General features: G+C 42.8%; 1 protein-coding gene across 2 annotated transcripts in view; it reads right to left on the bottom strand.

The window, feature by feature from the left end:
* The window catches only part of LOC139406663 (furin-like), a 160,369-nt gene that overhangs the window by 27,414 nt on the left and 118,341 nt on the right, over positions 1-14,614 (bottom strand). For both annotated transcript variants that reach the window (XM_071149521.1, XM_071149529.1), the window contains exon 7: positions 3,370-3,458. In XM_071149521.1, coding sequence (XP_071005622.1) covers positions 3,370-3,458 — 89 coding nt within the window. The remainder of the gene's footprint in view (positions 1-3,369; positions 3,459-14,614) is intronic.

The following is a 14,614-nucleotide window of genomic DNA, read 5'->3' as shown; positions in this document are numbered from 1 at the left end:
CTATTAATTTTTAAATATTTTTTTTCAAAAGAAATATTGAACATCTTATAGTCAAAACATAGCGTAAAAGCAGGTGTTTTTGTCCATTTCCTGGTGATTTGTGGCAGGAAGCAGGCTAGAAATGTTTTAACAATATATTGCATTCAATAGCCCCTACCTGCTGCACATATTAAGCTTCCATTCCCCCTGTCACAGGGGGATTCATGGCTTATTTAAGATGAAATCATCAACCCTGTACTTTAATTGACACTCAATAGGCACTTACTAGGGATGTGCATCTTACCCTTTCAAGACGATTCGAATCTAGATGCAGTGCCTTCAGAAAGTAGTCACACCCCTTGAAGTTTCCACATTTTGTTGTATTACAGCCTGAATTTAAAATGTATTAAATTGAGATTGTGTTACTGGCCTACACACAATACCAAGGTGCAAAAGTGGAAATATGTTTTTAGAAATGTTACAAATGAATTAAAAATGAAAAGCTGAAATGTCTTTAGTCAATAAGTATTCTACCCCTTTGTTATGGCAAGCTTAAGTTCAGGGGTAAAGATGTGCTTGACAAGCCACATCCAGTTGAAGTCGGAAGTTTACATACACTTTAGCCAAATGCATTCAAACTCAGTTTTCACAATTCCTGACATTTAATCCTAGTAAAAATTCCCAGTCTTAGGTCACTTAGGATCACCACTTTATTTTAAGAATGTAAAATGTCAGAATAATAGTAGAGAGAATTACATATTTCAGTTTTTATTTCTTTCATCACATTCCCAGTGGGTCAGACGTTTACATACACTCAAAAAGTATTTGGTAGCATTGCCTTTAAATTGTTTAACTTGGGTCAAATGTTTTGGGTAGCCTTCCACAAGCTTCCCACAATAAGTTGGGTGAATTTTGGCCCATTCCTCCTGACAGAACTGGTGTAACTGAGTCAGGTTTGTAAGCCTCCTTGCTCGCACAAACCTTTTCATTTCTGCCCACAAATGTTCTATAAGATTGAGGTCAGGGCTTTGTGATGGCCACTCCAATACCTTGACTTTGTTGTCCTTAAGACATTTTGCCACAACTTTGGAAGTATGCTTGGGGTCATTGTCCATTTGGAAGACCCATTTGCGACCAAGCTTTAACTGATGTCTTGAGATGTTGCTTCAATATACCCACAATTTTCCGACCTCATGATGCCATCTATTTTGTGAAGTGCACCAGTCCCTCCTGCAGCAAAGCACCCCCACAACATGATTCTGCCACTCCCGTGCCTCACGGTTGGGATGGTGTTCTTCGGTTTGCAAGCCTCCCTCTTCTTCCTCCAAACATAACGATGGTCATTACGACCAAACAGTTCTATTTTTGTTTCATCAGACCAAAAAGTATGATCTTTGACCCCATGTGCATTTGCAAACCGTAGTCAGGCTTTTTTATGGCGGTTTTGGAGCAGTGGCTTCTTCCTTGCTGAGCAGCCTTTCAGGTTATATCGATATAGGAATCATTTAACTGTGGATATAAATACTTTTGTACCTGTTTCCTCCAGCATCTTCACAAGGTCCTTTGCTGTTGTTCTGTTTTCAACAGAGCATTTGATAAAAATAACTTAGCAAATTACATTGGTTGTCACTCAACTAATAAAGCCTAATATTGAGCAACCCATTTTACAAACATTTGAATGCTGAAGCGCAGATGTGCCAGATCAGGAATAGGCCTACCTCTCCTTGGCCAGCGCGCACAGTTTGACTACGCTACTGATATTGCCTCGGGTTGTTTGGCATGCCAAATGACTTGCAGATTAATGACTGTCAACATAATTACATGCTTAGTTCGACACTGAAGGAGAGGACGCAGTTGTCACAAAAGATGAGAGGTATTTTTGGAAGGTAGAAAGCAAGTAATTTGAGCAATAAACATTTGTGAAACGGTGATTTGTAATGTTTGAATCGATTTTCTGACCGATGCATGCTCATGCATTTGGATCGGTTTGGAGTACCCGCAGACTGATGCACTCATAACTTATATATTTGAACTAGAGGATGCATATCGGTGAATCGTTACTTACCTAGCACTTACTATAGTAATTGTTTTATTTAAGATCTTGGGATGGAAAAACTTGCTCTTTGTGACAGGGGCCTGTCTGCAGCTTTGATGTGGACCGTCTCAGATCAGTGTTCTGAACAGTAATGGTAGCAGAAGGCGTGAAATGAGCCATCGTCAAATAAGTCCTATACTGCAATGGTACCTGACTAGCTAACCACAGGTTATCTGCTGTATCTCAGAGACAGATGATAAACCAAAGACTTAAATTACACACTCTAGAAAACCTACCTGGTTAAATAAAGGTGAAAAAAATAAAAAATAATTAAATTAGAAAAACACAGGCCCTGCAGAGAGACGCAAATTGATTGCGTGTGTATGGAGCAATCAGTCTGGATAAAAGCAAGATGGCGTTTGAAAGATGAATTGGGGTCTGATTTCAGGTAAATATGAATGGTAATGTCTTGAATCCTGCAGTAGCTATCACATTAATGCCGCTATAACAATCATCATCATAATCATTAGTGTCATGGGGCGGCAGGGTAGTCTAGTGGTTAGAGAGTTGGACTAGTAACCGAAAGGTTTCAAGTTCAAATCCCCGAGCTGACAAGGTACAAATCTGTCGTTCTGCCCCTGAACAGATGCATGAGTGCACCCACTCTTCCTAGGCCGTCATTGAAAATAAGAATTTGTTCTTAACTGACTTGCCTAGTTAAATAAAGGTAAAAAAACAACAAGGCAGTTAACCCACTGTTCCTAGACCATCATTGTGAATAAGAATTTGTTCTTAACTGACTTGCCTAGTTAAATAACATTTTAAAAATGGGCAGGAGGTTAGAAGAGAGACACTGCTGGGTTACTTTCCCTCCAGCTGTGTTCACTGGCTCCTATCTAAAAGCTGTGAGCTGTGTGTGTGTGTTTGGGGGTGGGGTCAACGCAGCCACTAAATGCTAATCACTGCACAGTAATTAGGAACGGCCCAGCAGGAGAACACAAACACACACTGAGCTGCTAGACCAGGAGATGCATGCTAGGAGGAGTAGGAGAGTTATGGCTGACTGCTGGGGACTGCTCTCAATGCTCCACTGTTGGCTGCTTGTTTTTGATAGAGTGCTTAGGGACACAAGTTGGTAAAGGCCAGACAGTTGCTTGATAAAGTCCATTAGACTGTTTAAATGACTTGGTTTTGACGAAAGATTAGAGACAAAAGTTGGTAAATATTCAGAAGTGGCAACTAGCAAGTATAGAGATCGCTATGATGTGCTCTACTGAAATTGACTCCGGTTCAACTGACAGCAGACCCTAGTCAACCAATCACAATTAGCTATTGGCAGAGCATGCCTCAATCACCTCCAATTTTGGCGTTGTAGGCCACGCCCACCCCACAAACATCGTTGTTGGCGGCCGCAGCAACCTCACCAGCACACCGTGTTCCATGTCTAGATGAGAGAGAGAATGAGAGAGAGAGCGAGAGAGGTAGAGAGAAAAAGAGAAAAAGAGGAGTTAGGATTCATTAACAAAAACACTCATTCCTCATAACAAACACCCTGAACCGCGCAGGGATCTTCAAAAACAATAACTTCTAGAAAGGCTGCTAAAAATACACAGCAGCACTAGGTTTGGGCGGTATACCGTATATATAACGTATACCGGGGTATTGGGAAAAATACCGTAATACTGTAATTTTTCAATACCGTAATACCGTCTAAACTATTTAATTTAAGTTTCAATAAATCTGAATATCAGTAGCTACTTTAATTAAGTTAATAACTGCAGTCAACTTGTGCAATACGCTAGAAGATAAAGCAGATTGCGTTCTTAATTTCACCTGTCACATTATTTTACATTATGAAGCTTACAGTAGTTCCTCAGAACAGTTGAGCCAACCACGTGTTTGTTTGTAAATAGTACAATGGTAGAAAGCGGGAACTGGTGAGTCCATAGCGTTCTATATCTATTGGCGAGTCGCTGTTGTGCGACGAACATGAGGTGACTACACTTGTATGCAATTCACTACTAAATGTTTGCCATCAGATATCTTATAACGGCTTTCTACCCTTTTTCAGAAGTCAAACAGCTCTGGATGAGTTCTGTAAAGCTGCCATTCATACTATGATTTTTTTTCTTACTCCATTTTTCTCCCCTCTGATCCATGTACACATGCACACTTTTCTGAAGGAAAAGCAGCATCACAACTAGTTTATGTTAGTTTTCGTTTGTTAGCATTTAGCTAACAGCGTCTATGTGATGTCGCTATTACTTGTGCTAATTTCGTTAGCATTCTTAGCATTGTTAGCATTTGTTAGCACACCATTGGGCTTTTTTTGTTGTTACATTTTTAGCGCTAACTTGTGAGCTATGCCGGTAATACCGTAAATCCCATAATGTAAAAATCTGGATACCGCCCAAGCCTAAGCAGCACACCAACGAATAGACGAAAAACACTGAGGGCCAACTGTTCTGCCTGCGGCTATGGACCTGTTCACCGGACGTGCTACCTTGTCAAATGTGGAGATAAAACTGAAGGACATGGCACTGTCTAAAACTATGATGGACGGTCACTGGACGCAGGCCAACAGAGAGAAATATGGGATACTATTGATATGTCTGAATTATTTACTGTGACCTTCATCAATGATTATGAGCAGTATTGCCTTGTGTAAAGAGATAGAGACAGGCGATCTGAGGACGGCAGGTTCATCACACCTCTCAGTTCTACCTTGCTGCTGGCATGCTGTTGGGCATCACACAAGCACGCATGCAGCACGTACGTACACAAACACACTCGTAAGGCCGCAGGGCCAGACAGTATTCCAAGGCGTGTCCTCAGGGCATGTGAAGACCAGCTGGCAGGCATCTTGAAGGACATTTTCTACCTGTGATCCCCACGTTTCAAGCTGACTACGAGTATTCCTGTTCCCAAAAACTCTTAAGGCATCCTGCAACAATGACTACCGCCCTCTAACACTCACATCTGTAATAATGAAGTTCTTTGAAAGGCTGGTCATGGCACACCTCAACTCCATCATCCCAGACCCACTCTAATTTGCATACCTCCCCAACAGATCCACAGACAACACAATCGCACTCCACACTGTCCTCTCCCACCTAGAAAAGAGGAATACCTATGTGAGGATGCTGTTCGACTACAGTTCAGCATTCAACACCATTAGTTCCCTCCACCGACGACTCCGACTCCAACTCCATCATCAAGTTTTCTGAAGACACAACAGTGATCACAGCCTGATCACCAACGGCGATAAGACCGCCTACAGGGAGGTCAGAGACCTGGCAATGTCGTGCCAGGACAACAACCTCTCCCTCAATGTCAGTAAGACCAAGGAGCTGATGGTGGACTACAGGAAACAGGTGCGGGTGCACACCCCCATCCACATAGACGGGGCCGCAGTGGAGAGAGTCAAGAGCTTCAAGTACCTCGGTGTCCACATCACTGAGGACTTAACATTGTTCTTTCACATCAGCACAGTCGTGAAGAAGGCATGGCAGTGCCTATTGGCCCTCGGGAGGCTGACATTTTTTCACATGGCCACTCAGGTCCTTAGCAACTTTTACAGCTGCAACATCGAGAGCATCCTGCCTGACTGGTTGTATCACCGTCTGGTATGGCAAATGCACTGCCCTCGACCGGAAGACCTTAGAGAGGGTGGTGCAGACGGACTAGTGCATCACTGAGGTTAACTCCCAGCCATCCAGGACATACATGCCAGGCGGTGTCGGAGAAAGGCCCGAAACATTTCCAAACACTCCAGACACCCGAAACATGGACTGTTCTCCATGCTCCCGTCCGGCAGGCGGTACTGATGCATCAAGTCTCAGACCAACAGACTCCTTAACAGCTTCTATCCCCTGGCCATAAGACTGTTAAATAGCTAACAACTACTGCTCTCCCTCACACCTAGGCTGCTGCTAAAAATATTATTGATTAGATTTATTACTGCCACTAAGCTGCTGTTCATTAATTATTGATTGCCATTACCATTAGTATTTCTACCACTCACTTTGTACTATTCCCTGCCTACATGTACATTTCTACTTCAAATACTCCAGTATTGATAATCCCTGCACATTGTTAATTTGGTACTGGCACTGACCCTGTACTGTATATAGCTTCTTCTCTTATTTCTCTTGGTCTTTAGTTCTTATTAGTTACACTATCTTGATATTGAATACTGCACTGTTTTGTAGGACTTGCAAGTTAAGCATTTCACTGTACGTGACCTATATAACTTGAACTTGAACACACACAAGTATACGTGCACACCTAAGAAGAGAGACATGCACTTGCTTTAGCAACAAAATATATATACAGCCCTTCAAATGAGTGGATTCGGCTATTTGAGCCACATCCGTTGCTGACAGGTGTATGAAATCGAGCACAAGGCCATGCCACCTCCATAGACAAACATTGGAAGTAGAATGGTCTTACTGAAGAGCTCAGTGACTTTCAACGTGGCACCGTCGCACAAGTCAGTTTGTCAAATTTCTGCCCTGCTAGAGCTGCCAATAAGTGCTGATATTGTGAAGTGGAAACATCTAGGAGCAACTAGGGATATGGTGGTCATGAAATTTTGTCAGCTAGTGATTGTCAAGTAAATAACTGTCAGTCTCATGGTAATTGACCATTATTGACATAAACATATTTAGCATCTCCTGGCTTTCATGCATAGCCTTCAACCCTCTGATGTAAACATTTGGAACATCTACATTTGAAAAAGTCTAATAAATCCATGTAATATATGAAGAAAATGTAGGCTATTTCAGAAGAACAGAATAGCATACACTGAGATTTACTTATGTTAGGCCCTGATCTGGCTATGCCATATGGCTGTGGGCTACACTAGTTCATTTAGCAGACAAGATTTGCTTAGAATTCTATTTTATATTATGAAGAATACAATTGAACACAGCTGAATAAAATAGAAAGGATATTTTCTCTAAACGATTTATCTAAACGATTTGAGGGAATGTTGAGCGGTTAACAAAGAATCATGCTTCATTTTTAGTTATTTAAGTAACTTTAGTTGTGATACAAATGTTGAGCTATATGTATTGATTTTTAACTTCTTGTAACTAGGGGGCAGTATTTTAATTTTTGGAAAAATAACGTTCCCAAAGTAAACGGGATATTTTGCCAGGACAAGATGCTAGAATATGCATATAACAGCTTAGGATAGAAAACACTCTAAAGTTTCCAAAACTGTAAAAAAATATTGTCTGTGAGTATAACAGAACTGATATTGCGGGCGAAAGCCTGAGTTAAATCCAATCCGGAAGTGACTCATGTTTTGAAAGCGCTGCGTTCCAATGTGTCCCTATTGAGCAGTGAATGGGCTATCAACCAGATTACTTTTTCTACGTAAGAATGGTCCACCAACTAAAGGACATCCAGCCAACTTGACACAACTGTGGGAAGCATTGGAGTCAACATGGACCAGCATTCCACAGAGATGAGGAAGTCATTAAAACATCTTGTTAAACACTATTATTGCACAGAGTGAGTCCATGAAACTTATTATGTGACTTGTTAAGCACATTTTTACTCATGAACTTATTTAGCCTTGCCATAACAAAAGGGATGAATACTTATTGACTCAAGACATTTCAACCTGTCATTTTTTAATGAATTTTTGGGGATTCAATTTGAATGATAGAGGTTGTTTTAAAACTCTGCAGCTCCAATAAAAAAAAGATCTTTACAATAACAAAATAAAGCGAGATGGAGATGTGTAAATTAGACTCGCATTTATATTACTCTAGCATAGGCTGCAGCAAATGTAAAGTACCTGTCACAATACATTTTTATTACCAACTGATGACATGATACTGTACACATGCATTGCAAACTGTGCTGCATAATGTGGTGCACTTCCTGTTCCCACCCTGAGCGTTGATGATTGATCATGCAGATAGCAGAGAGGTCACGGAGATGCCAGATTTAGACATTGCATATAATCTAACAGTTCCATTTCACCTCATGCTGTTCATTTAAATAATTTATTATAATTTACAGTTTTTCGCACAGTTATTTATCCCAGGATACAGAAGTGGGTTTGGGCAGGAAAACCCGGTTCCTGCTATTAAACCCTAGTACACAGTACCTTGCTGGTGCGTCAGAGGAAAAGGGTAGGAGCTCTATCTCAAGCTGAGAAGCTGATTACACTGGAGCGTGGCTCTGTAATTCATTACATTACCCACCTGCTATTTACCCATAATGTATAGAAAAAAATGCAACACAAGCCACTTTCACAATTCATACTAATCGACACAGAAAAGTTTTTGCACAGCTCAAGAGAAATTGTGACAAAGGCTTGGAAAGTAGAGAAAAAAGTAAAATTATGTTTTCTACACTTCACTTATCGCTTGACCTCGGCTGTCACACGTTGGATTAGAGTGATTTATAAGCAATGACACTGTCATGAAAATGGCTATTCTTCACTGACAGCTCTGCCCTTTCCCCCAATATGCCATGCACAGCATATGCTAACATGTCGTACACCATCCGTGAACACAAAGAAGCAATTAAAGTTAAATCTTAGCAATTAAGATGTTGTGCTTGTTCGTTGTGTTGCTTTGGTAACATGTTTATCAGCCAATCCATGAATAGAACAGTCAACTTGTCAATGTGCACACACAATCACACATACCCATGCAAGAATGCACACACTGAACGTGACAGTTAACTCATAAACATGACTAAAAACGTGCACACTAGCGCATGTCACCCACAAACACAGTATATTCCTCTGGCTGCTGGCCAAACATACAAAACAAACCCACATTTTTATCCCTGCCATAGACAGAAACCCTGTGTCGCATTCGTTTCTGAGAGAGTCAGATTGAATTTTAAAGAAAGGGGGGATCCTAAGGCACAACATACTAAATGTTTTTAATCACCATCAAGAGAGAAAGCAGCCCTACTAACCCGGAGTCTGTCTATACTGGTCCAATCCAGAACAGTAGCTAGGAGGCAACTGGCCTGTCTGGGCCTGCATTTTTCCAAAATTATTCCTGGCTGCCAGTGATATCATCATTTCATCCATAGGATCTCAAAATGGTATTTGTGGCAGTGGGTATCTTGGCACAATCGTAATTTGGCCAAATATGTGTAAGCGGGGAGGGTATCCAACACACTCATAGCGGCCAACAACTAAAGTACAAGCCATGGATGGACTTTCACATTTTTAAATTTGGGCTGCTTGAGGGTAGCCATCCAAATTTACCAGACACACAAACAGACAAATACACAGATGCAGAATGTAATTGAACTGGACCCCTTTCAGATGAGACAGATGACAGCTTCATGTGTGGAAGTGGCCCAGGAGTGTGGGTCTGACGACCAGATGACATCTTAATTCTACATTTGTCAAAACAAAAATCACAGGAAATGATTTTAGAGGCACTTTATTGACCCACTCTCTTCTTTCTCTTTTTCTCTCCTTAATGCACTGGTTAAAGTGTCACACAGAACATGGAACAGACAAGACTGTCAAGTCAAAGGCTGTGTTCTCATAAAATAACACCTTCTCTGAACAGTACCTGTTGTACCCAACTCCTAAGTCATGGGGTTAACTGAACAACCTGCTACATTACCTATACGACTGAAGGAAGGGTTCGGTCCTCCAGGTAATCCATGTTAGGTGTTAAACATGTGAGAAGACCAATTATAAAGGTGCTGCATCCATCATACAGCCTCCCCTCCTCAGTGTAAACCCAGAAGCCTGCATCCCCAAGTAGCTTTCCAGAAGGAGGGTTGGAAGGCCACCCCTGCAGTAGTCCATGGCAGACAAAGAAATAAAGCCTAAACACTATCTACAAGGTCACTGTGCCCTCTTTATCTTATCTGAGGGATGGAGGGGGACAGAGAGGGAATATTTTATATCTCTCTCTCCTTCAGGCTAAAACAACCTCTTCCAGCCTATTGGTTGCCATGTCCCTTTACTTCAGAATGGTATGAGGCAATGTGGTCATTTGGTGTTATTGTTTTGTTTCTTCCGCAAAGAATGTTCTGATTTTAGACACAGACAAAAAGGTCTGAAATATGCACTATACACCCCTTCAAATGAGTGCATTCGGCTATTTCAGCCACACCCGATGCTGACAGGTGTATAAAATCAATCACACAGCCATGCAATCTCCATAGACACACACTGACAGTAGAATGGCCTTACTGAAGAGCTCAGTGACTTTCAACGTGGCACCATCATAGGATACCACGTTTCCAACAAGTCAGTTCATCAAATTTCTACCCTGCTAGAGCTGTCCCGGTCAAATGTAAGTGCTGTAATTGTGAAGTGGAAATGTCTCGGAGCAACAACGGCTCAGCCGCGAAGTGGTAGCCCTCACAAGCTCACAGAATGGGACTGACGAGTGCTGAAGCGTGTAAAAATCGTCTGTCCTCGGTTGCAACACTCACTACCGAGTTCCAAACTGCCTCTGGAAGCAACTTCAGCACAATAACTGTTTGTGGGGATCTTCATGAAATGGGTTTCCATGGCCGAGCAGCCGCACACAAGCCTAAGATCACCATGCGCCATACCAACGCATCGGCTGGAGGGGTGTAAAGCTCGCTGCCATTGGACTATGGAGCAGTGGAAACTTGTTCTCTGTAATGATGAATCCCGCTTCACCTTCTGGCAGTCCGATGGACAAATCTGTTTGGCGGATACCAGGAGTACGCTACCTGCCCCAATGCATAGGCCCAACTGTAAAGTTTGGTGGATGACGAATAATGGTCTGAGGCTGTTTTTCATGGTTCGGGCTAGGCCCCTTAGCTCCAATGAAGGGACATCTTAACACTACAGCATACAATGACATTCTAGACGATTCTGTGCTTCTAACTTTGTGGCAACAGTTTGGGGAAGGCCCTTTCCTGTTTCAGCATGACAATGCCCCCGTGCACAAAGCTAGGTCCATACAGAAATAGTTTGTCGAGATCAGTGTGGAAGAACTTTACTGGCCTGCAGCCCTGAACTCAACCCCATCAAACACCTTTGGGATGAACTGGAACGCTGACTGCGAGCCAGGCCTAATCGCCCAACATCAGTGCTTGACCTCACTAATGCTCATGGCTGAAGCAAGTCCCTGCAGCAATGTTCCAGCATCTAGTGGAAAGCGTTACCAGAAGAGTGGAGGCAGCAAAGGGGGGCCCGACTACATATTAATTCTCATGATTTTGGAATGAGATGTTGAATGAGAAGGTGTCCACATACATTTGGTCATGTAGTGTGTTATAGTGTGTGACTGATGCCGGAGCGATGTTTGGCTAACTTGGTGGATTTGTGCTCTGCTGCTGCCTACTGTAGTGGAGCTTTTGGCTGTGGGGTATCTGTGCTGTGGCAGTGTGAGTGAATGGGGCTGGATCCAGGGGCCTGCTAAAATGATTAGGTTATTTTTTGCTTGGCTTAACTGAGCCCAGAGGAAGCTAGAGCCTTGGTTGCTGCTCAAACAGTTACTTGGAGTTCCTCCTGAGCCCAATCGATCGGGAGCATTCTCTCTCTTTCAGGCCTTGGGAAGAGGGCAATCTACTGCCCTTATCAGTGCTCACACATCTCTGGTTGCACATCTAAAGAGAATCCCTCATCAGGCAACTCGACCAGGCTCATGCGATTAAGACTACCTAACTGAATGATAAGCTGAAAATGGCTATAGAAGATGCACGCCAACTCAATGAGACACACACTTTAACTATAATGAAGTGATTAATTTGGCAGTGGTTTAAAGGAGACTCGTGGGATAAAGCCAGTCAAACAAAGAGGCTTCTAAACAAAGAAACAAAGCAAGCCAAGCTAATGAGACAGACAATTAAAAACGTGCCGTGTCTCACCGAGGAAGGACTAACTCTTCACACCACTGACACACCTGATTAAATCTTCCATTTATCAGGCCTGCTCAGTGTCTGTATATTGGGGATGGTGTCTGGTCTGCTGGGGGTTTCAGGGGCTTAGACCATCTGCAGGGCTCAATCACTGCTGCCCACTGCGCTGGGGCTTATTGAAGTGGCTGGAGCAAGAGCACAGCAGCCTTACATCACACATACAGGCACAATTTCAATCATTCAGCCTTCTGGTCCCTCTCTCTGGACATTGAGGGTAATAATGGAACACACATACAGAGAGAGAGAGACATAGAGAGAGAAAGAGAGAGAGAGGAATCAGGTGTGAAGGTGGAAGGTCGGGCACCTGCCAACATCATCTCCTGAAGTCTGTCTGTTGAATCATCTCAAAGCTCTGGGCTGTCTGGGAAATAAACACACGGCCTCAGACAGATAGAAACAGAGGAAGATGGTAAACAACATAGCCAGGCCTTTGAAAAGACGGGCACTTTTTATGTGTTGAACTTTGCGGTTAGGCGTCGGGGGCAAGACTTTCGATTAAGTTGTGTATTAGAGAGAAAGAGAGGCAGTGAAAGAGGGAAAACATTTTCGATATACCTGGCTCTCGCTCTTCGTATCACATAACTGCCTCCAACCCTGCAGGAGTTTGATTTTTTTATTTACATTTTTTATTTCACCTTTATTTAACCAGGTAGGCCAGTCGAGAACAGGTTCTCATTTACAACTGCAACCTGGCCAAGATAAAGCAAAGCAGTGTGACACAAACAACAACACAGAGTTACACATGGAATAAACAAACGTACAGTCCATAACACAATAGAAAAAATCTATATACCGTGTGTGAAAATAAATTAAGATTAGGGAGGTAAGGCAATAAATAGGCCGTAGTGGTGAAGTAATTACAATTTAGCAATTCAACTCTGGAGTGATAGATGTGCAGAAGATGAATGTGCAAGTAGAGATGCTGAGTGCAAAGGAGCAAAAAAATCTAATAACAAGGATGAGGTAGTTGGATGGGCTATTTACAGGTGCAGTGATCTGTGAGCTGCTCTGACGGCTGATGCTTAAAGTTAGTGAGGGAGATATGAGTCTCCAGCTTTAGTGATTTTTGCAATTCGTTCCAGTCATTGGCAGCAGAGAACTGGAAGGAAAGGCGGCCAAAGGAGGAATAGGCTTTGGGGGGGTGACCAGTGAATTATACCTGTTGGAGCGTGTGCTACGGGTGGGTGCTGCTATGGTGACCAGTGAGCTGAGATAGGCGGGGCTTTACCTAGCAAAGACTTATAGATGACCTGGAGCCAGTGGGTTTGGCGACGAATATGAAGCGAGGGCCAGCCAACGAGAGCATACAGGTTGCAGTGGTGGGTAGTATATGGGGCTTTGGTGACAAAACGGATTGCACTGTAATAAACTGCATCCAATTTGCTGAGTAGAGTGTTGAAGGCTATTTTATAAATTACATCGCCGAAGTCAAGGATTGGTAGGATAGTCAGTTTTACGAGGGTATGTTTGGCAGTGTTAGGTTCTTATTTTTCAGAGGAAATAACTCATGGACACTGGAGAAGCTTTAATAACCAAGTTTAATTATTTCCAAAGGTTCTGTACAGCTGTATTCAGACAGCAAACATTTCTCTCCATCACAGTTATATACATCCTACTTAAGACACGCCTTCTCTCCAATCCTTACATCTTATGGTTCAACAGAAAGAGGGTAACAGGATACCAAACCCTTATTACTCCCTTAAGGGAATCTGTCCTCACCTCCTGACCTCAACCCCTCCATCTAATCCACAGATGTCCATCTGTCTCCCCTGTATCAACACGGTGTTCTGCTTCCGTCCCCCAACACATTCCAACTCATTCCACAGCTATCTGTCTTTCTACAGAGACCCAGTCTCCTTCGATTCTATGCTTCTTTTCTATCATTTATTTAATATCTAAATGTTCAAAATGTCGAATCCAACAGCAGCATGAGTGAAGGATGCTTTGTTGCGAAATAGGAAGCCGATTCTAGATTTAATTTTAGATTGGAGATGTTTAATGTGAGTCTGGAAGGAGAGTTTACAGTCTAACCAGACACCTAGGTATTTGTAATTGTCCACATATTCTAAGTCAGAATCGTCCAGAGTAGGTATGATGGACGGGCGGGCAGCGATCAGTTGAAGAGCATGCATTTAGTTTTACTTGCATTTAAGAGCAGTTGGAGGCCACGGAAGGAGAGTTGTATGGCATTGAAGCTCGTCTGGAGGTTAGTTAACACAGTGTTTAAAGAAGGGCCAGAAGTATACAAAATGGTGTCGTCTGCTTAGAGGTGGATCAGAGAATCACCAGCAGCAAGAGCGACATCATTGATGTATACAGCGAAAAGAGTCGGCCTGAGAATTTAACCCTGTGGCACCCCCATAGAGATTGCCAGAGGTCCGGACAACATGCCCTCCGATTTGACACACTGAACTCTGTCTGAGAAGTAGTTGGTGAACCAGGCGAGGCAATCAGAGGTGTAAGAGGTGTCCAGACTTTAGGTGAAGATTGTCCAGGGGAGGTGAAACAAAGGGAGGACATTAAAACATTACTGTGCCAGTGGGTGGGTGTCACAGTAGAGTGATTTGGATGTGAGAAGACCTGCTACAGCTAGCTGCTTCTCCTCACAGAGCCAAATGTATACGGGAACTACCTCGTACTAACCAAGGTGCACCAATTAGGGATCCAAAGTTGAACTGTGTCACTGGATACGTGCACTGT

The sequence above is a fragment of the Oncorhynchus clarkii genome, chromosome 1 (genome assembly GCF_045791955.1).
Source record: "Oncorhynchus clarkii lewisi isolate Uvic-CL-2024 chromosome 1, UVic_Ocla_1.0, whole genome shotgun sequence".
Lineage (NCBI taxonomy): Eukaryota > Metazoa > Chordata > Actinopteri > Salmoniformes > Salmonidae > Oncorhynchus > Oncorhynchus clarkii.
The sequence above is the reverse complement of the archived record's forward strand: the minus strand, read 5'-3'. Positions and strand labels throughout refer to the sequence as shown.